The sequence below is a fragment of the Chrysemys picta genome, chromosome 4 (assembly GCF_011386835.1).
Source record: "Chrysemys picta bellii isolate R12L10 chromosome 4, ASM1138683v2, whole genome shotgun sequence".
NCBI lineage: Eukaryota > Metazoa > Chordata > Testudines > Emydidae > Chrysemys > Chrysemys picta.
This window is the reverse complement of record NC_088794.1, coordinates 93417885-93438383: the sequence shown is the minus strand read 5'-3', so window position 1 is coordinate 93438383 and position 20499 is coordinate 93417885. Positions and strand designations below refer to the sequence as shown.

The window sequence follows — 20499 nt, the reverse complement described above, 5'->3', positions numbered from 1 at the left end:
TCCTCTCAGAAACAAAGTTTTACAAACCCCAAAGAATAGGTAGTTTAACGGTTTATTAATCAGCAAGTTTTATCACAACCACCTGAAAGTGATTACAAAGCATATTCAAATATATATATATAGAAAACATATTACAGTATCTGTATGGAATTTATTGTGCATGTAACCAAAGTACAAACCTCAATGAATGTATGCCCTAGTTTCCTTACTTGTACAGACTGGAATATGCACCAAGAAATTGCTATTAAACATTTCCTTAAAAATGAGAGACAATACCTTTGGCATGAACTTTAAATATTTTACAATGGCACAAGGACAGGCGATTGTGTAAAACAGAAAATGCAAAGTGGCATGTTCTCAGTGCTCAGGAAATTACACACACAAAACAGAAAATATGTCCTAAACTCTTTTGATTGAATTAAAATGACAAACTATCAAACTGTAGAAACAGCACATTGTTAGGCTTGGTCTACACTAACCCCCCAAATCGAACTAAGGTACGCAACTTCAGCTACATGAATAACGTAGCTGAAGTTCGAAGTTCCTTAGTTCGATCTTACCTCGGTCCACACGCGGCAGGCAGGCTCCCCCGTCGACTCCGCGGTACTCCTCTTGTCTAGCTGGAGTACCGCAGTCGACGGCGAGCACTTCCGGGTTCGACTTATCGCGTCCAGACAAGACGCGATAAGTCGAACCCAGAAGTTTGATTGCCAGCCGCCGAACTAGCGGCTGGGTATAGACGTACCCTTAGAAAAGATATGCATTTTTAAGTGTTGTAGGTAAGTTGATGAAAGTGAGGGACTAATAATATCACTCGCTTGAGACAGGCATATGAAGAGCAGGTTCTGTACAAGTTTCCATGCCTTGCACCAAAGACACATGTTGTACACTAGGTGTGGACATATAAGGCCCTTCCAGGTGTGGGGCAGGCAGGCTCAACCAGGCAGGATCCAAGTGTGAAGGGGCTCAGTGTGGGGGGATCCAGGTGTGGGATTAAAGGGTTATGTGTGAGACAATCTGGGTGCAGGCAGCTCAGTGGGGGGGGGGGTGTCTAGGTGTTGCGAGATCTGGATGCACAGAGGCTTATTGGGGGGGGGAACCTTAGTTCCAGGTGCAATGGGACTCTGCAGGGGCTTCCAGGTGAAGGTGGTTGGGGCTCAGCGGAGGGATCTGGGTGCTGGGGGAGGCGGGCTTGGCAGGGTGGGGGTCTGCCATTCATTTAGGAGTTGCAGCTAGTTGAGGATCAGTGGTGGGGGTGTCTGGATGTGGGCACTAAGGGTGGTGCAAGGGGTGAGGCTCATCAGGGCGGGGGTTTGAATGCAGGGAGCTCAGTGGGGGGTGTTCTGGGGTGTGGGGATGGGGGGATGGGGGTCCAGAAACAGGGGGTCTGGGTGCAGGGGAGCTCCAGATGCAGGGGTTGAGGTTCAGTGGGGTAGGGTTCATATATGGAATGTTAGGAGGGTTCTGGATGTATGGGGTGAGGCCTGGCAAACTCTTTCTAGTATAGATAAGACCCCAGTCCTGGGTCTTTCCTGAGCCCAATAATCAATAATAATAATGTCAAACTGAGTGGTGGTGGTGGTGGTGGTGTTGTAATGTAGTTCCCAGCAACTAATCAGAAAACACATTTCATTTAGGACTTTTCAACATTTTTTTACTTCATTGAAATGAAAAATTTTGACTTTCTTGAAATTATATGGTTAAAATAATTTTTTTAAATATTCTTTTCTGCAGGAAATTCTGAATTTGGAAGAAAAGCAAATTTCAGAATTGCAGCATTTGCCATGAAATGGAAAAACCAGATTTCACTCAGTTCTCTGGTGTAATGGCAAAGAACATTGAAGCTCAGGTTCCACATTTCTTGCTGTCAAAATTCCCTCTCCTGTATCCTTCTTCCCCTCTTTCCACTCTTCCCCAACAGTGTCGTAATTCTTTTAAAAGAATGGCAAAGGATATGTGGGGCGAAAGGGTGGGGAGACGCTTTTGATGGCTTCACAAGTTGCTGGACTATAACTTTTTAGATGCAGATACTGCAGGGTATTGATCTCACAACAAAGTCCACATTTCTTGGTTCTTTTGTCTGCATTGCTTTGGCAGTTATTTTCTATTAAAAATTATTACATAAAATAAAAATCAAACAAAAAAGTTGAAATGGAACAGTTAAAATGAGATGTTTTGACTTTATCTAAATGAACCATTTTGATTGTTTCAAAATAAAATTTGGGCAAAATCAACATGTTTCATCTGAAAATTTGACCGGCTCTATTCATTACCAATGTTGAAAGTGCCATGAAGTGGTAGCCTACACACACAGGAATGGAAAGAAGGTTGTGCCACCACCTTTTCACTAACAAAACTAGAAAGATAAAATGAATGACAGCAAGTCACTGAGGGACAAATCCTGCTCTCCTCTTCAGCAGGTAAGGAAGGTCCCAAAGTAGTGGAACAATTATGGTTCCATTGTGTCAGAAGGACTCAAGATTTGGAGGTTACACATAGTGGTAATTTGCAGCCCAGGTACACTATGGACCCCTGTGTATCTGTATACAGAAAGGTCAGCAGTAAGGCAGGTGTAGGGCTCGAGGATCAGCAGATACCCAGATCCTATTTTCCTCCTATGCTGCAGTAGACTGCAGTAAAAGATTCTTCCAATTTTTCCCCAGTGAATCTCCCTAGCCAAAATACTTAGGGAAGGTGCTAGGATGTGCAGTTGCCCGACGGCAGATATCAAACAAATGTAACACCAATCTCAATTTCTATTAAACAAAACAATATTATATGATCAAAATAAAGTGATTTTATAACCTGCAGCATAAATTACATAGAAGATCAGTGTCACTATTAAACATAACAAGGCTTTTGTACAGACCTGGGGCTAGATTCAGCCCCGACATAAATAGGCACAACCCCACTGAAGGTAATGGGACTGAATTTTGCCCTTAACTGGCTCGGGAGGGGTTGGGTGCGTGTGTGTGACTAAACTGTATTAAGGAAGGAAGAGTAATGAAAAACAGACTGAGTGTTCAAGAATAATTAACTAGAGCAGGGAACCCTTGATACAAGGGCCTGAAAGTCTGGCTGGGTAAAGTAGTGTCACCCTTCTGTCACCATCTAAAATGGCTCCATTGATTTCACACAGAGCAGAATCTGGGTAACGCTCAGGTAGTTCCTTCTCAAAGCACAACTTCACATCTAGGATGGGAGAAGGCATTAGTTTAAGTTGCAAACAGTCTGGACCAGCAGATTTTAAGAAAGATATTCTTGTATCAGTTTCCCTTGCTCTTTGGTATCCTTCTTGCCTTAAAAGGAATGTACAATCTACAACTCCGTTCATGAAAAAACCCATGGACCAAATCCTGCAGTCCATACTCAGGCAAAACTCACATTGACTTTGTGCTGGAAGGGACTTTACTACTGAAAACCCCATTAAACCTGGAAGTAGTGCAAATCATGTCATTAATAGAAAGCAACTCTCTTTCTTGTTACCAAACATGCCTCTTTATACTCCTTTCCCCTGACTGAACCCTATGTCACATGACAGTATCAGAAGTGGCTGCCTCCCACATGCAGGGAACTGAGATAAATGGGAAAGGAAGAAGTGAAGCTCCTCTTCAGTAAGGGAAGAGTTTGTTTTTCATCTCACGTCCCCCAAACACTGGAGGAACCCTAAAAACATGCTGTCCTGCCACAGCTGAGCTGAAAGAGGAGAGAGCAAGCACTAAGTGCTCGGACAATGTGTGTAAGGGTATGATCAGCTCAAAGAGGAAACAACCAAGGAAAAGCAAACAGGAAAAGAAAAATAAACTGTATCCTTCAGGAGGATAAGTAAAGAGGAAGCTCTGCTAAGAAAGTAGGCTTCAGGCCACAAATAGGGTAGCTTTAAGGGGCCCAGAAATGCAAAGGGTCATTTATACAATAACTTTGAGGAAATCAACAAGTTGCCTTGGTGACACAGAAGCAGCAGGGAATAAAACACAAGCTAAAAGGAACAGAAATCATTGCCCCCTTCAGGACAATGGAGTTATTTCCCCATACATGCTCCAGTAATCTTTAATTTTTCTGATAATTAGCACAGCCAACATGGACAGTTTTGAACAGCTTTTTGTTGTTTCAGGGTTCATCAACAAAATTGAGTAACATCAAGTATACGTTTCTCATGTACATCATGAGAGACAAGGCAGAGGGCACACTGGATTCATCAGGCCTAACACCAGGTCAGAAGAACATGTATAAAATAGAAAAGAAACAGAGGTAAATTTCAATTGGAAACCTGAGCAATCCTCACAAAAATATCAAAAGGGAACTGGAGAATTTTTTTTTCAAAGCATTAAGAGTCAGCGGCAAAGAAAAGGTAAAAGGGAATCGTGAATAAAGCAGAATACCTGAGCATCTCCAACTGGAGACTTTGGGGACAGGTAAACGCAAAAACCTACTTGATGGAAGACGTGCCAAGACCCCTGAAAAATTGTAATTGTCTGAAAAACTGAATACCATAGAAGGGACTTATGCAACTTTACACAGACCTTCAAAGCAATTAGAAGTGATACAGAGAACCAGAGACACACGTAAGATATTCAGCCTTGGTAAAATGGTTACCGAGCTAATGGTGTACGACCGTGGATATGCTGAGAAAATTTCCATTCCCTTCCACCCCCCGTCTCCACAACCTTAGTGATGACTGTAGCTGGAGTAATGGATTCAATATAATATTTAACATATCAGCAAGCATATTTCAGAACTCCAGATCACACTCGTTGGCTAGTGTTAATGTGAAAGCCTCAGAGAACATAGAACCTGGGGCAGATGAAAGCACAGCCAGCACATCGGCAGAATACAGATTGGAGACTTCTGGCAGAGATTTCTGGTAACATACTATGCTTATATAAGAACTTACAAGCTCACTGGAGAGCTTTCATATTGTTGTTGCTACAGTCAAGAAGAATGAACTTCCTTTCCAAACACCAATGCATTAGATGGACTGTAGGGCAAAGATGTACGAGAGCTTATGCACTGACAACAAATAACCTTATGGCTGAATTGATGCAGAAGTGGGTTTGTCTCCAGCCAAAAACCAATAGTAAGATTTCAATATCAACAAACATGTATCTAATCACTGTTGGAAGAGTTGCTTTAAATTAGGTACTCAGTTCTAATCGCTGGGTATATCCACAAGCTAATTTAATAGTGTGTGTATGGATTTAACAACTTGGTTGTAAATTAACTTGAGACCCTGAAGTACTACTTTTCAGTTTTACACAGACATGCTAAGAGATTTGAGATGTTTGATTTGTTTAACAAAAAATACTAGCAGTATCAAACAGTCAAGTGGATGCTACTGAAGAGATGGTCGATAGACAGTCCTCTCTCACTTATTACACTGAGTGAAGGTAATATACTTAACAGTTGATTACAAAAAAGCATCTCATTCATTTGTGAATAAATTAGATCAGTTCTTTGAATTATCTTAAGGGTTCTAAAACAACTTAATAAAGAACCTTCTAATGGAATACTTACAATTAGCACACACATATAAGAATGGATAAATATTTATTGGTATATATACCATAAGACCTTACTATAGCTATAAGCTAGAGTTATGCATAAAGATGGATTACAATTTTGCTTCCATTTGGTGAGTTTTTTATATTGTGTATGTCTTCAAATTACATGTTAGCTGTAGTAAAGATGTGAATACATTGTTAAACTACAGCAAAGAACAACAATACTAAGCTACATCAAATGATTAAAAACAATCCAATGGAGAGTGTACTGTTGTGCAATACAAACTCATGGTGAAGTTTCAACCAAGGACCCATGTCTAAGATTTGGTCTGTCTGCCCAGGGATGTATGAATTCTGTAGAAGGCATATGGAAGAGCTACTAGATTGATCAAAAGTATTGAAAGATCTGAAGTAAGTGGCTAAGTTGAAGAGCTTGAATTTATACAAGCTTGAGAAAAAAAGCTATGTGGGGAGGATCTTCTTAGAGCATTTAAGTACTTAACACATGGACATTCCTGAAAATTATACATTTAAAACCAACTATACTCAGGAAATAGGGAACTGGTGAGGAGATGGAGGGAGGCTGTACAACACATCACTGGAAGGTCATATGCTGAGTGCTCAAAGTTAGCAATGAGCCATAAAGGCTTCTGAAAATTCTGCTATAATGTCATTGCTATTCAGACATGAATAAATTAATCTGCTTACTTAGTTACTCTCAGAAAATTCTCCTTCCTTCACCCAAGAGGTTAGTCAATCACTCTTTAGATTGGTCTGTCCCAGAAGGTAATTCCAGAATCCACCTGTAGCAGGGTTCTGGTGCAAAAGCACCTAATTAACCCCTGCCCAGTCAGCTCCAATCAGTGGAAACAGATTGGGGCTGATGGAAAAGGCCTGATGCAGGCCTGAGGATTGGCAACACCTGCTGGCCTGACAAGCCAAGCGCTATAAAGGCTGGGAGGCAGCCAGAAAGCAGGGGGCAGCCAGGGAGAAGTCAGTCAGGGAGGGAACTGGAGGCCTCCTAGCTGAAGGCTGCCTCTACCTGTAAAGGAGGTGACTAATCCTGAAAGACTTGTGTATAGATAGACACTGGTGGTGGGAGAACCTTATCTAAATAAAGACACGGGTGTTTCACAACCCTGAAGCCTCTCTGAGCCTTATTGGGGGCAGCAGGCGGACCCCAGGAAGAGGGGCGGGATGTGGAACCCTGTTACACCACCTTACTTGGATTCAAGGGGAAAAAGTGCTCAAAGTTACAGTACTTTTGATACTTATAGTATTTTATGCTATATATGGATTACAAGGTGATTTTCACTCACATGCACGTAACTAAACTAACTGCCAAGTTTGGTGTCAGGAAGGAATTGTTGTTCTATTCCCCACTCCCCGTGCAAAAAGAAAAAGCATATTAAAATTAATGGGGACGGAGAATCACTTTCCTCTGGAGCACTGAGAACAGGGATGTTAGAATAAGTTGTGCGTAGCTCACATGATCAATTTTCTTTGATTGTACAATTGGGAAGGATGGTGAAGTGAAGTGTTGGTGCACTTCTTTCCTTCCCAAATGTTTCTTTAGTAAATTAACAATGCTTTAAGGGACCAATCCAGCTTTTGTGAAAGTCAGTTGAAAGACTCCCGTTAACTTCAGTGGAAGTTGGCTTGGCCCCTTAGTGGCCTACCTTCTGAAGATGATGCTACAGTAGGAGTGGAACATATTTTCTACATTTGCCAGCTTCCCATTAACAAAGGAAAGAATTCAAAATTCTGCTGAAATAAAAGAAACTAAAAAGAATACTTGGATGTAAGAATATCCATATAATTGGTTGTAAACTTTGGGTGTAAATCTCAAGAGAATTTATCAAGCCAACTGAATATGCACACTGAATATCCAGAAAAGAAGTTTAATACAATACACCCTTCCCTCATGCTTCAAATCAAGGCCTCTGTTTCTGCTAAAACACGTGAATTCCCATGCTTCCAAGAACCAGGACCAAACAGTGCTATAACTGGAAAAGTTCAGGAATTTACACCAAACAATGTGCAAAGCAGCTAAACAGAAATCTCAAAATTCCCATCCCCAACACAGTGGGGATCCAAATCTTTTTAGCTGATGGGTCAGTTGCACATTATTTTATGCACAAAGCAAAAGGAAGCATCTCTTCTGTTTACCACAATGCGCAGTTGACAGATATAAACAGTTTTAATAAATTGCAGATTTTAAAAAATAATCTCTGGTAAAAATTCTTATCTTTTTGCTCATGTCCAAAACATTCTTACAAAAAGTTCTACCCATGTCCCCCTTTCCTCCCACAAGTTAATATTATTAAAATCAACAGCAGAACATGAAGGCAAAGTCCTTTGTATTTCTGTCTTTTCTAAAGCTAGGGATGCTGACATTCACAAAAGCACCTAAAGTATCTTTATTAAACAAATGTATGCCTTCTAGAAACAGGTGGGTTTGAGCTTCAGCATTTCCTTCCACTTGCTAAACCGTCTGGGGAGCTTTGTATTTCCTAGGTATTCATGTTTAGTACATGACTGTAGGTGTGGTCTATGTCTTTTCTGCTTTTTGGTTGTAAATACAGTGAGACATGGACAGGGTGATTCTCAAAGAAAGCCTTGCTATCTTAGCAATGTAAGGTGTGGAAGTAGTTACAAAAGGCACTAGTGATAAACCTGTCTCAGTGAAGGTCAGCCAGAGCTATTACACAAGTAACCTCTGGACTATGCTGCTGGTTCCAGTAATTTGTTTGAAATCTGATATGTAATTTAAAGATTGCCTCTAAACCCAATTTCAAGCCTTGATGGTTCAACTCATTTGTAAAAAGATTCAGAGGGCTTTCAATTCCCTTCATCCCTCACTTAATCTCCTCCCTGTGTTTTTCACTCTGACACCTGCAAAGGTTTCCTGTGTGATGGTGGCACCAGGTGAGGTGGTAGGATGCTGGGCAGTTCATACCCATCCAGTTTAATCTTGATTAGATGTTTTGCCAGTGCAAACTCCTCCTCGTCCAACATGCCGTCATTATCACAATCTGCAAGTTTCCAGATTTTCCCCAGGACGCTGTTCGGCAGTTTGGAGTTCACCATTTCCTTCTTTGCATTGACCCCAGAGATTTTGCCATTGATTGGTGACAGAGTATAGAAGATCTCATCATATACAGGTTTATCTTTGGCAATAACCCACTCCTCCTCATCAGCTCCTTCCCTGGCACCTTCCCCATATCCCTGGCCAAAGGGTCCAGTCGTGGTGCCATCAAAGGCTCCACCATGCACCATCGGTGTAGGCATGTTGCTTTCTTCCTGGCTCATCAGGCTCATCAGAGAGGCGATTTTATTGGCCAACATGTTATCCACAGCTTCAATCAGCTTTGGTTTTAGAGAATGAAATTTAGAGAAGTCACAGTTCTCCAGCTGTTCCTGTCAATAACAAAACACACATACCAATGATTAAACAAAACATTTGCCAAAGGTTTCATTTTTTTTTTTTAGAGCAAATTCTGTTGAAGGAACTCCTTCAAATTAGATTTCTGTCTGCAGAGGTCTCATTTGAAACAGTTCCCACTGCAGAAACTCAAAACTAAACCCACTTGAAAGAGAAATAAAAGTTGGCGTTTTATATGTATACCCTCATACACTGATCAGCCTTAAATTTGAAAGTCTAAGCATAATTTTCCAATGAATCAGTTATTATATCCTTCCCTAATAAAATACATTTACAACATTTTTCTCAAGAAACAAATATTTTACAGAAAACTGTCAGTTTATATTTATGTTAACTGACAAAGTTTTCCATTTAATAGTATTCTTTGTAAGAAAATATTTAGATATGAATATCAATAAGGAATTACATCACAGGAAGAGCGTGAGGTTCACCAATAAGGCCCCAACCTTGCAAACACTTACGAATCCACTGAAAGTTAAAAACATGAGTCAAAATATTTGCAGCATCAAGACTCAATTTTGTAACAAACCCTTTTATCAGTGGCTATGGGAATGAAGGGGAAGCATAACTTGGGAGTACAAATTCACTGTGCATAACAAATTTTATTTAGCCCCATGTCTCTCAAGAGTAACTTAAAGATGTTCTATAGCACCTTTTCCAGTTATAAGGGGAACCTCCCTCTAGCTAGAGTTAATTCCCCCCCGACTCAACTTCTACAACTCAAATAACTGATTTCATTTACAATTTCACAATCTTTTTTTATCAGGCAAGTTAAGGACTAAATGTCATACTTAAGTTCACTGAACTTCCCTGTTTTTTGTCATATCTTTAATGTTAAAACAGGTTTTAGGTAATGTAATATATACTTATTGGACACTACCATGTACAATAATAGCAAACTCCTTATTCCCATGCCAGCAATACTAATGTTTTAATACGGTCCTACCTGGACCTTCCTACTCAGCTATAACTCCCACTGATTTCATTGGGAGTCCTGCCCATGTAAGGTTTCAGAGTAGCAGCTGTGTTAGTCTGTATCCGCAAAAAGAACAGGAGTACTTGTGGCACCTTAGAGACTAACAAATGTATTAGAGCATAAGCTTTCGTGCATATATGCATCCGAAGAAGTGGGCTGTAGTCCACGAAAGCTTATGCTCTAATAAATTTGTTAGTCTCTAAGGTGCCACAAGTACTCCTGTTCTTTCTGCCCATGTAAGGTGTGAAGATCAGGCCCTTGTTGATGTACTTTTACGGCGGAGATAAAGCTATTAAAATATTTCAGGCTGCTATGAAACGTTGCTATCTAATTGGCTGTCATTTCAAATGCTTCGCACAAATACCCAAGTGAAAATGAAAATGGCAAAGAGCAAAGATTCCTGAGGGCATGTGGCAACAAGGCCAGCCAGGAACAGCTTGTCCTCACTGATGAGATAACTGGCTCTGTGGATGAGAGGAAAGCAGTGGACGTGTTATTCCTTGACTTTAGAAAAGCTTTTGATACAGAAAGTCTTCCACAATATTCTTGCCAGCAAGCTAAAGCAGCTGGATGAATGGACTATAAGGTGGATAGAAAGCTAGCTAGATTGTTGGGCTCAACGGGTAGCGATCAATGGCTCCATGTCTAGTTGGCAGCCGGTATCAAGCAGAGTGTCCCAAGGGTTGGTCCTGGGGCCGGTTTTGTTCAATATCTTCATTAATGATCTGGAGGATGGCGTGGACTGCACCCTCAGCAAGTCTGCAGATGACACTAAACTGAGAGGAGTGGTAGATATGCTGGAGGGTAGGGATAGGATACAGAGGGACCTAGACAAATTAGAGGATTGGGCTAAAAGAAATCTGATGAGGTTCAACAAAGACAAGCACAGACTCCTGCACTTAGGAAGGAAGAATCCCATGCACTGCTACAGACTAGGGACTGAGTGACTAGGCAGCATTTCTGCAGAAAAGGACCTAGGAGTTACGGTGGACAAGAATCTGGATATGAGTCAACAGTGTGCCCTTGTTGCCAAGAAGGCTAACGGCATTCTGGGCTGTATAAGTAGGAGCATTGTCAGCAGATCGAGGGACATGATCATTCCCCTCTATTCGGCATTGGTGAGGCCTCATCTGGAGTACTTTGTCCAGTTTTGGGCCCCACACTACAAGAAGGATGTGGAAAAATTGGAAAGAATCCAGCAGAGGGCAACAAAAATGATTAGGGGGCTGGAGCACATGATTTATGAAGAGAGGCTGAGGGAACTGGGATTATTTAATCTGCAGAAGAGAAGAATGAGGGGGGATTTGATAGCTGCTTTCAACTACCTGAAAGAGGGTTCCAAAGAGGATAGATCTAGACTGTTCTCAGTGGTAGCAGATGACAGAACAAGTAGTAATGGTCTCAAGTTGCAGTAGGGGAGGTTTAGGTTGGATATTAGGAAAAACTTTTTCACTAAGAGGGTGGTGAAGCACTGGAATGGGTTACCTAGGGAGGTGGTGAAATCTCCTTCCTTAGGAGGTTTTTAAGGTCAGGCTGGACAAAGCCCTGGCTGGGATGATTTAGTTGGGATTAGGTCCTGCTTTGAGCAGGGGGTTGGACTAGATGACCTCCTGATGTCCCTACCAACCCTGATATTCTGTGAGTCTATGATTTAGTGACAAGTGTCACGTCAAAGTCTCAGTTCCCTAAAAGGAATAGCCCATGGGTATTACTGGTAGTGAAGGTGACAGCTAGTTTGCCAACCTCTGGTTTTTAGCAGGGCAAGATAGGAAGACTCAGCAGAGAAATATAAGGAAATACACATGGGCAACTTTTATGATCCCAACTGTCTAACCTATATATAATAAAGGTTATATTTAACTCCAGAAATGGTTAAATTATATTTTTATTTCTACAGCTATTTCAACCAGTAGACTTGGTCTTGTTCATCAGAACAAAGAAAGTGGTCAAGATTTTATGCAAGGATAATTGTCGCTAACACAACAAGGCAGTACCATGCATTCTCACATTATGATTGCATTTGTTCTGTCACAATAAGCATATCCAACAAGTGATAGCATTTAGGAGCGGAGTTTCTTGCACTGTAAAGCTGAATTTAAAATGTCAACTTAGTAATCAAATTTTGCTAACAAACACAATACATGAATAAGAGAAATCCTACATAAAACGTGTTAGTACTTTGAGTAATGGCAGCATAGATACCCCACTCCTGGATGTGCATATGTTCTATGCCAGGGGTGGGCAAACTTTTTGGCCTGAGGGCCACATCTGGGTGGGGAAATTGCATGCAGGGCCATGAATGTAGGGCTGGGGCAGGGGGGTTGGAGTACGGGAGGGAGTGCGGTGTGCAGGAAGGGGCTGAGGGCAAGGGGTTGGGGCAGAGGCGGGGTGCAGGGTGTACGAGGGGGCTCAGGGAAGGAGGTTCAGGTGCAGGAGGGGTTCAAGGTGCAGCAGAGGGCTCAGTGCAGTGGGTTGGGGTGCAGCAGGAGTGCGACAGTGGGCTCAAGACAGGGAGTTAGGGGGCTTAGGGCAAAGGTTTGGGGTGTGGGGTGCAGGAGGGATTTGGGGTGCGGGCTGCAGCCCAGCGTCGCTTACCTGGAGTGGCTCCAGAGTGGCAGTGGCGTGCACCGGGCCCAGGTCAGGCTCCCTGCCTGCCTTCCCTGTCCCCGCCCACTCTGCTCCGGGAAGCGGCCAGCACCATGTCCCTGCAGCTGAACGCGCTGCCCTGGCCTGTGGGTACTTCCCCTGAAGCTCCCATTGGCTGCGGTTTCCCATTCCCGGCCAATGGGAGCTTCGGGGGAGGTACCCACAGGCAAAAGCAGCGTGCGGAGCCCTTCCCCCACCCCAGGGGCTGCTGGGATGTGGTGCTCGCTGCTTCCCGGAGCGGGGCCTACGGCGCCACGTGGTGGCAATCCCGTGGGCCGGATCCAAAGCCCTGAGGGGCCAGATCCGGCCTGCAGGCCATAGTTTGTCCACCCCTGTTCTATGCACTATAATCAGAACCTTCTAAAAAGCTGTAAGTAGCCTAAGTCATGGTACTGAAAGTTCAGATCCAAGGTACTATAACCAGCTGTAGCCCTTAATAATTTTATTTCTTTCTAGTTGCTGAAGTAATGAGGTCAGAAATCTGTGCCTCCTGTTTGTCATGGTATCAGCTGGTGCTATTCATGTAGTTTCTCATAAATATTCATGCAAACAGTTAGATTTGTTATCTATTATTGTTAATTTAAAAATAGTGATTAACAGTTTAGATTTAGGTCCATGTCTTTACAGTCTCTTAGTATGAGAAGTATACCAGTTCTATTGGAACTCATTTAAACATATCTGGTACCAGAAAGAAGGCTGACCTGTTAAAATAAGAAAAGTTGGATTTTAAAATGGCACTCATCTTGCTGTGGCTAGATCTCGATAACTGACATAACATTTGAAGTGTCTTGGGGACACTTGCTGAGGGAGGTACATCATGTCATGCGCTTGGGAGGAATAGGGGTGAAATCCTGATCCTATTCAAGGCAATGGCAAAACTCCCATTTACTTCAGTAGGGCCAAGATTTCAATCTAGGAATCTAGATTTCAACCTACGAACAGTAGTTTTCCATTATAACTTTCCCCTTCCCCCCCTGGCAGCCTCAGTCACCTGTTAAACACTGATAAATTGCTGTTCTTTCCTTAGCATGAACGTGTGTGAGAAATCGCTTGTCACAACTTTGCTGCCATCTGCTGCTGAGACTTAGGAAAATACACCAGTCATTTTTCAAATACTAAGCCCCACTGAAGAGTTCATAGAATCATAGAATCATAGAATATCAGGGTTGGAAGGAACCTCAAGAGGTCATCTAGTCCAACCCCCTGCTCAAAGCATGACCAATTCCCAACTAAATCATCCCAGCCAGGGCTTTGTCAAGCCGGGCCTTAAAAACCTCCAAGGAAGGAGACTCCACCACCTCCCTAGGAAACGCATTTCTTGTGGCAAGCTGGCTTTGCGAAAGACCCTGGAGATCCCCAAACTGTCCATAGTTCGTTTTAGTAACAAACCTGTCTCAAGTGATCTACTTTATTTACCTGTTTCCAAGCTCCACCAGCAATGACTGCCTAACAAAAAGGAGATTGTACTCTTCTGCTTTTCTTTATATAAATCCTTCCTTAAAGTCTACCTTTTCAAGCAGTCACCCCTCCCTCCTGATTAATTATTCCTATAGCGTTCAACTCCTCAACTATGTCTTGAGTTTTTCTTTTTTTACTGCTCATACAACTTGCTGGTTTCTAAATTAACTGCAACCACTCAGGAAAGAGACCTGAACATCATTGTGGACAGCTCAATAAAAATCTCTGCTCAGTACATAGTAGTTGTCAAAAAAAGCAAACAAAGCTGTTAGGGTGTATAAAGGATAGGATAGAAAACCATTCTGAAAATATTATGCTGCCATTACATACATCAATGGTCCACCTTCATTTGGAATACCATGCTCTCTTCTGGTCACCCTATCTTAAACACAGATATAGCAGAAATTGAAGAGATCTCAGAGATACATGGTGAAAATGATTAGAGGACATGAAAAGATATGAATAGGGACTGAAATGAATGGGACTGTTTAGATGAGATAGGAGACAAGGAGAGACACAAGAGTTATACAAAATACTGAATGGTACAAAGAAGGTAAATTAGGCACTCATATTTACATGTTAACATAACATAAGAGAAAGGGGACAGTCTATAAAACTGAAAGGCAGTAAGTTTAAAAGTGATAGAAGGGGTTTTTTTAAATTTGTTTTTTATGCAATGCATAATTAACTTGTAGAACTCATTGCATAAGAAACCATTGAGACCAACAGCATAGTAGGATTAAAAAAAATTATCTGACATGTATATGGAAATGAACATCCACAGTTACATTTAGTAGGATTTTTTAAAATAATGGATCTAAACCTGTAATTTCAGGGAACAAACCAACCACTAGTTTGTTCCATAATTGTCTACAGGGACAAGATACTGAACTAGATGAAATACTGGTTTGATTTATATATGTCATGTTATTATGAGTTTAGGATACTTTTTTCTGAGGAATTAATCCATTGATTTCATTACTGTGATCCTAACTCATGCTAATCTAGTGTGAGACACAACAGTCAGTTTTCAATCATGATCAACTTCTGACACTTCTTGCCACTGCCTGCAGAACCCACACTGTTGAGAGCATTATGGAGACACTTTCGTGTTCCTACATTTGCCAGGCTTGTCAGAAGTCACTGGTTAATAGTCAGGGCACAACTGCACTTTGGTTTGAGTTAATGTACCTGCATTTTCTTGACCTCTGGGAAATCCCCAGGCGAGATATGGTGCTCTCGTTGCAGTTGGATATAGATTTCAGGTAATTTGCTGATCAGCTCCCTCTTCTTGTTCTCTTTTCCAAATACAGCTGGCATTTCCTTCTTTAGATGGCTGATAATATAAGCATGAACCTAGAAGAAATGGATAAGGGTTGGCATTATTATGTAGAATCAAAAATCCATGCCAGTATTCCTCCTCCTGGCTATAAAAGGAAATGTGAAAGATGAGTTGGGTATTAACACATCTTAGGGACAACGTACATCGACTATGATTTATTGAGAAATACATTAAAATAGACAAACTGCTGATAAGAACATAACATAAGAACATAAGAATGGCCGTACTGTGTCAGACCAAAGGTCCATCCAGCCCAGGATCCTGTCTACTGACAGTGGCCAATGCCAGGTGCCCCAGAGGGAGTGAACCTAATAGGTAATAATCAAGTGATCTCTCTCCTGCCGTCCATCCCCACCCTCTGACAAACAGAGGCTAGGGACACCGTTCCTTACCCATCCTGGCTAATAGCCATTAATGGAATTAACCTCCATGTATTTATCCAGTTCTCTTTTAAACCCTGTTATATTCCTAGCCTTCACAGCCTCCTCAGGCAAGGAGTTCCACAAGTTGGCTGTGCACTATGTGAAGAAGTGCACAGCCTTTTATTTGTTTTGAACCTGCTATCCGTTAATTTCATTTGGTGCCCCTAGTTCTTATATTATGGGAACAAGTAAATAACTTTTCCTTATTCACTTTCTCCACATCACTCATGATTTTATATACCTCTATCATATCCCCCTTAGTCTCCTCTTTTCCCAAGCTGAAAAGTCCTAGCCTCTTTAATCTCTCCTCATATGGGACCTTTTTCAAACCCCGATTCATTTTTGTTGCCCTTCTCGGAACCTTTCCTAATACCAGTATATCTTTTTTGAGATGAGGAGACCACATCTGTACGCAGCATTCAAGATGTGGGCGTACCATGAATTTATATAAGGGCAATAAAATATTCTCCGTCTTATTCTCTATCCCCTTTTTAATGATTCCTAACATCCTGTTTGCTTTTTTGACTGCCGCTGCACACTGCGTGGATGTCTTCAGAGAACTATCCACGATGACTCCACGAGGTCTTTTTCCTGATTAGTTGTAGCTAACTTAGCCACCATCATATTGTATGTATAGCTGGGGTTATTTTTCCCAATGTGCATTACTTTACATTTATCCACATTAAATTTCATTTGCCATTTTGTTGCCCAATCACTTAGTTTTGGGAGATCTTTTTGAAGTTCTTCACAGTCTGCTTTGGTCTTAATGATCTTGAGCAGTTTAGTATCATCTGCAAATTTTGCCACCTCACTTTTTACCCCTTTCTCCAGATCAGGGGTCAGCAACCTTTCAGAAGCGGTGTGCCGAGTCTTCATTTATTCAGTCTAATTTAAGGTTTTGCGTGCCAGTAATACATTTTAACGTTTCTATAAGTCTATAATATATAACTAAACTCTTGTTGTATGTAAAGTAAATAAGGTTTTTAAAATGTTTAAGAAGCTTCATTTAAAATTCAATTAAAATGCAGAGCCCCCCGGACCGGTGGCCAGGACCCAGGCAGTGCAAGTGCCACTGAAAACCAGCTCGCGTGCTGCCTTTGGCACGCATGCCATAGGTTGCCTACCCCTGCTCCAGATCATTTATGAGTAAGTTGAATAGGATTGGTCCTAGGACTGACCCTTGGGGAACGCCACTAGTTACCCCTCTCCATTCTGAAAATTTACCATTTATTCCTACCCTTTATTCTCTGTCTTTTAACCAGTTTTCAATCCATGAAAGGATCTTCTCTCTTATCCCATGACAACTTTGGTAAGGAACCTTGTCAAACGCTTTCTGGAAATCTAAGTACACTATGTCCACTGGATCCCCCTTGTCCACGTGTTTGCTGACCCCTTCAAAGAAATCGAATAGATTAGTAAGACATGATTTCCCTTTACAGAAACCATGTTGACTTTTGCCCAACAATTTATGTTCTTCTATGTGTCTGACAATTTTATTCTTTACAATTGTTTCAACTAATTTGCTGAAACTGACGTTAGACTTATCGGTCTGTAATTAAAGGGATCACCTCTAGAGCCCTTTTTAAATACTGGAGTTACATTAGCTATCTTCCAGTCATTGGGTACAGAAGCTGATTTAAAGGATCTGAAGAGGCCCTTGAGATGTAGGCGCATTTCATGCAGCTCCTACTTTGGGTTTGCGGAAATATGAGTTAACCAGCATTCGCTGCCTTCCCCCAAGCCTTCTGATGGGTTTTTGTAAAATAAGCAGGTGTTCTTTAAATTGTCACCCAAAAATGCTTGAAAAATTGAATGCTGCTATTGAGACGCACAGCATGACATTCTGTCAGTGCCAACAATGAGAGTGAAAGCAGCACAGAAGAATTAGGCCATGATCCTGCAATAAAGCTATGTGTGGGTGTCACCTGTGCCTACACAGAGCCCCACTTTTAAGTTTAATTGAAACAACTCCATCTGCCTTGCCAAATAAATTATTTTGGGAAGAGAGAGAGCAATCTAAGCAATGTCAAGTGATAGGATGATCTAAGTGGAGTAAGTGACTCAATAGGAATGTGCGTCACTACAGAAGAGGGAGTGCATGGCTTCTATATTTAGGCAACCACAAAAAGATGACAGAGCATGCCTCATACTGTAACAACATTATACCTTGATTGCCTTATGAAGCATGAGGGGGGAAAGCAGAATTATTCCAGCATAAGGAAAGATATTTCTTTAGTATGAATCCTAAAATGTGTGGCTGCTTACATAGCTCACTTGGCCTCTGATCCTACATGACCACTGAAGTCAATAAAACCGCTTGCAGTGTGTAAGTTAAGCATGTGACAAAATCTTTTCAGGATTGAGGCCTTACCTTGTAAAAATGTGTGTGTGTTTTTTTTAATATATGCATAGATGCAATAAACACACATACAAGCAATTATACAAAGAAAAAATCCAAAATGATTTTTCACCAAAACTTAAATAATTATTTCAAAAGAATTTCTAACGTTTTGATAGATTTCAAAAAGTTAACACCAAGGGAGGTGAGGGGAACGGGGAGTGAAAAGCAGCAGAGAGTAGCAGTGGAGAGAACATAGGCATGCAAACACCATGGTGATAAGCACAGTACAAATACCTACATAGATACTACAGAACATGCTTTACAGCATTCTATACAAAAGTAACCTGTGAAGGAAAGAAATATGTTTGTACCCTTTCTGGCTTCTAGAGGAGACTTGAAAGGATTCTCCCACTCTCCCCGCCCCCACTGTTTGCTTGAGGGTTCTATTGTCAGCTGAAGACCTAGAGATGGTATGACTTCAACTGCCAAGAAACAGAAACCTTGAACAATTGAGAAGGGTTTTTAATCAGACTGTATAATACTTGTGTGTTAGTTAATATCGATTTAATTCAAACTTCATGTAGACACTTGGGGAAAAGCACTTTATGCTAAGATTCAGACAGCACTGCCCCTTTGACTGAGAGCTGAGAAAGCTCCCACTCTAATTCTTTGGCCCTCCAACTAAAAACAGAAACAAGACGACTTGATATTCCTGAGTTCTAAGAGTTCTCGATAGGCCACTTTTGGTATAGCTGCTTTAGTTGCAAGATTTACGTGTGTGTGTGTGTGTGTGTACTAATTAATTTTTTTTAAAAGGTTGATTTTTGGTCCATATGACAAAGACATTATAGAAATGCACCTAAAAGCAAACTGAAAACCAAACACTCATGCATGGAATATCCCCTCTTGTTTTATAACAAATGTAACCTTGCAATCATCGAGAAAAAGTCACTTCACCCATAGCCTAGCCCTAGAGGATTGCATGGAATCCCTTCACACCAAAACAGATGAGACACAGGTGGCATCATCTGTAGAGGAAACTGGGGTGTGTGTGTTGAGGATGACAAGGTTCAAAAGTGAAGAACCTAGATGCACTGGAAAGTGTCCAAGAAGATACACTGGAATCAAATGAGACATGGCTAAGAATCAAGAGTTCTGAAATGGTTAGTTTTCTTGTTTAAAAAATACTCCAAAAACCTTGCAACTAGCAGATCAATTACACTGCTCTACAGCCAAAATGCTTCTGAAATAAATGTAGTCAATCTTTACTAATTCTGGGTCACTGAGAACAAAAATGATGCTTAAAATTGTTGATTGGCTCTAGTTTTCAAGATATGCTATTGGGTCAGTATATACGACCCTTGACTTGGGAATGGCGGAGGATAAGTGAGTTATAAAGGGAAGGGATCTCAATTTAAACCAGAAATGACTAAAATACATCTTTGACTGGATCTATGAATAAATCTATGACTGGGTTTGGACAGTACTTGTGTTTTAGGCAAAACAATGAATGATTCAATCTGAAGCTGGTATTGCGTCATACATGATATGAATTGCATCATGTTATTCCTAGAAGTCATGGATGATGCAATCATAACGAAGCTTACATCACTCTGCTGAACAAATTGCCCAATATCAGCTCTAGAAATCATACAGGGTCATGCTCTCTTATTTGTCAGTGTTTGATTTTGCAAAGGGACACATTTCCGTTTAGCCAAAGTGAGCAGAGATGCCTCGTACTTGTGTGAACAGTGCAGATAACTTCTGCTATGTTTGTGGTGAAGGACTTTTGCATCACAAAAGTGCAGTATAACCACTATGGGTTAAGAAAGCCTATCACCTTTATTTTGGCTGCAAAATTGGAGATCAGGACAAGAGGTGGGCCCCACACATATGCTGCAACACTTATGCAACAAATCTTTGCCAGGGGTTGAACAGGAAATCTATGCCTTTTGCAGTGTCAATGATTTGGAGAGAGCCAACAGATCATACCAGCAATTGTTACTTCTGCATGGTGCCTCCAGTTGGGAAAGGTGTGTCAAAGAAGAAAAAGTGGACTGTGCATTATCCAAACATTCCATCAGCTATACGCCCAGTACCCCACGGAGAAGGACTGTCAGTTCCTGATGCATCAGAATCATTCTCACTTGAGTCAGACGAGGAAGAGGAAGAGGATGAAACTTCTGGTCCTAAACCATCAATGTCACAGGACCCACATTTTCTCCCATCCTCCTCCTCTGAACCACACCTCATAACACAAGGTGAACTGAATGACCTTGTCAGGGATTTGGAACTACCCAAGACTAAGGCAGAGCTGTTGGGCTCCAGACTACAGCAGTGGAATCTCCTGGCAAGTGATGTTAGGGTT

The 20499-nt window shown here is 41.4% G+C and overlaps 1 protein-coding gene across 2 annotated transcripts in view; it reads right to left on the bottom strand.

Moving 5' to 3' along the window:
• Positions 1–36: 36 nt before the first annotated feature.
• The window catches only part of EHD4 (EH domain containing 4), a 68885-nt gene continuing 48422 nt past the window's right edge, over positions 37–20499 (bottom strand). For both annotated transcript variants that reach the window (XM_005284605.5, XM_065593063.1), the window contains 2 exons: positions 15218–15382; positions 37–8921 (listed from right to left, as the gene is read on the bottom strand). In XM_005284605.5, coding sequence (XP_005284662.1) covers positions 8385–8921; positions 15218–15382 — 702 coding nt within the window. In that variant the 3' untranslated portion in view covers positions 37–8384. The remainder of the gene's footprint in view (positions 8922–15217; positions 15383–20499) is intronic.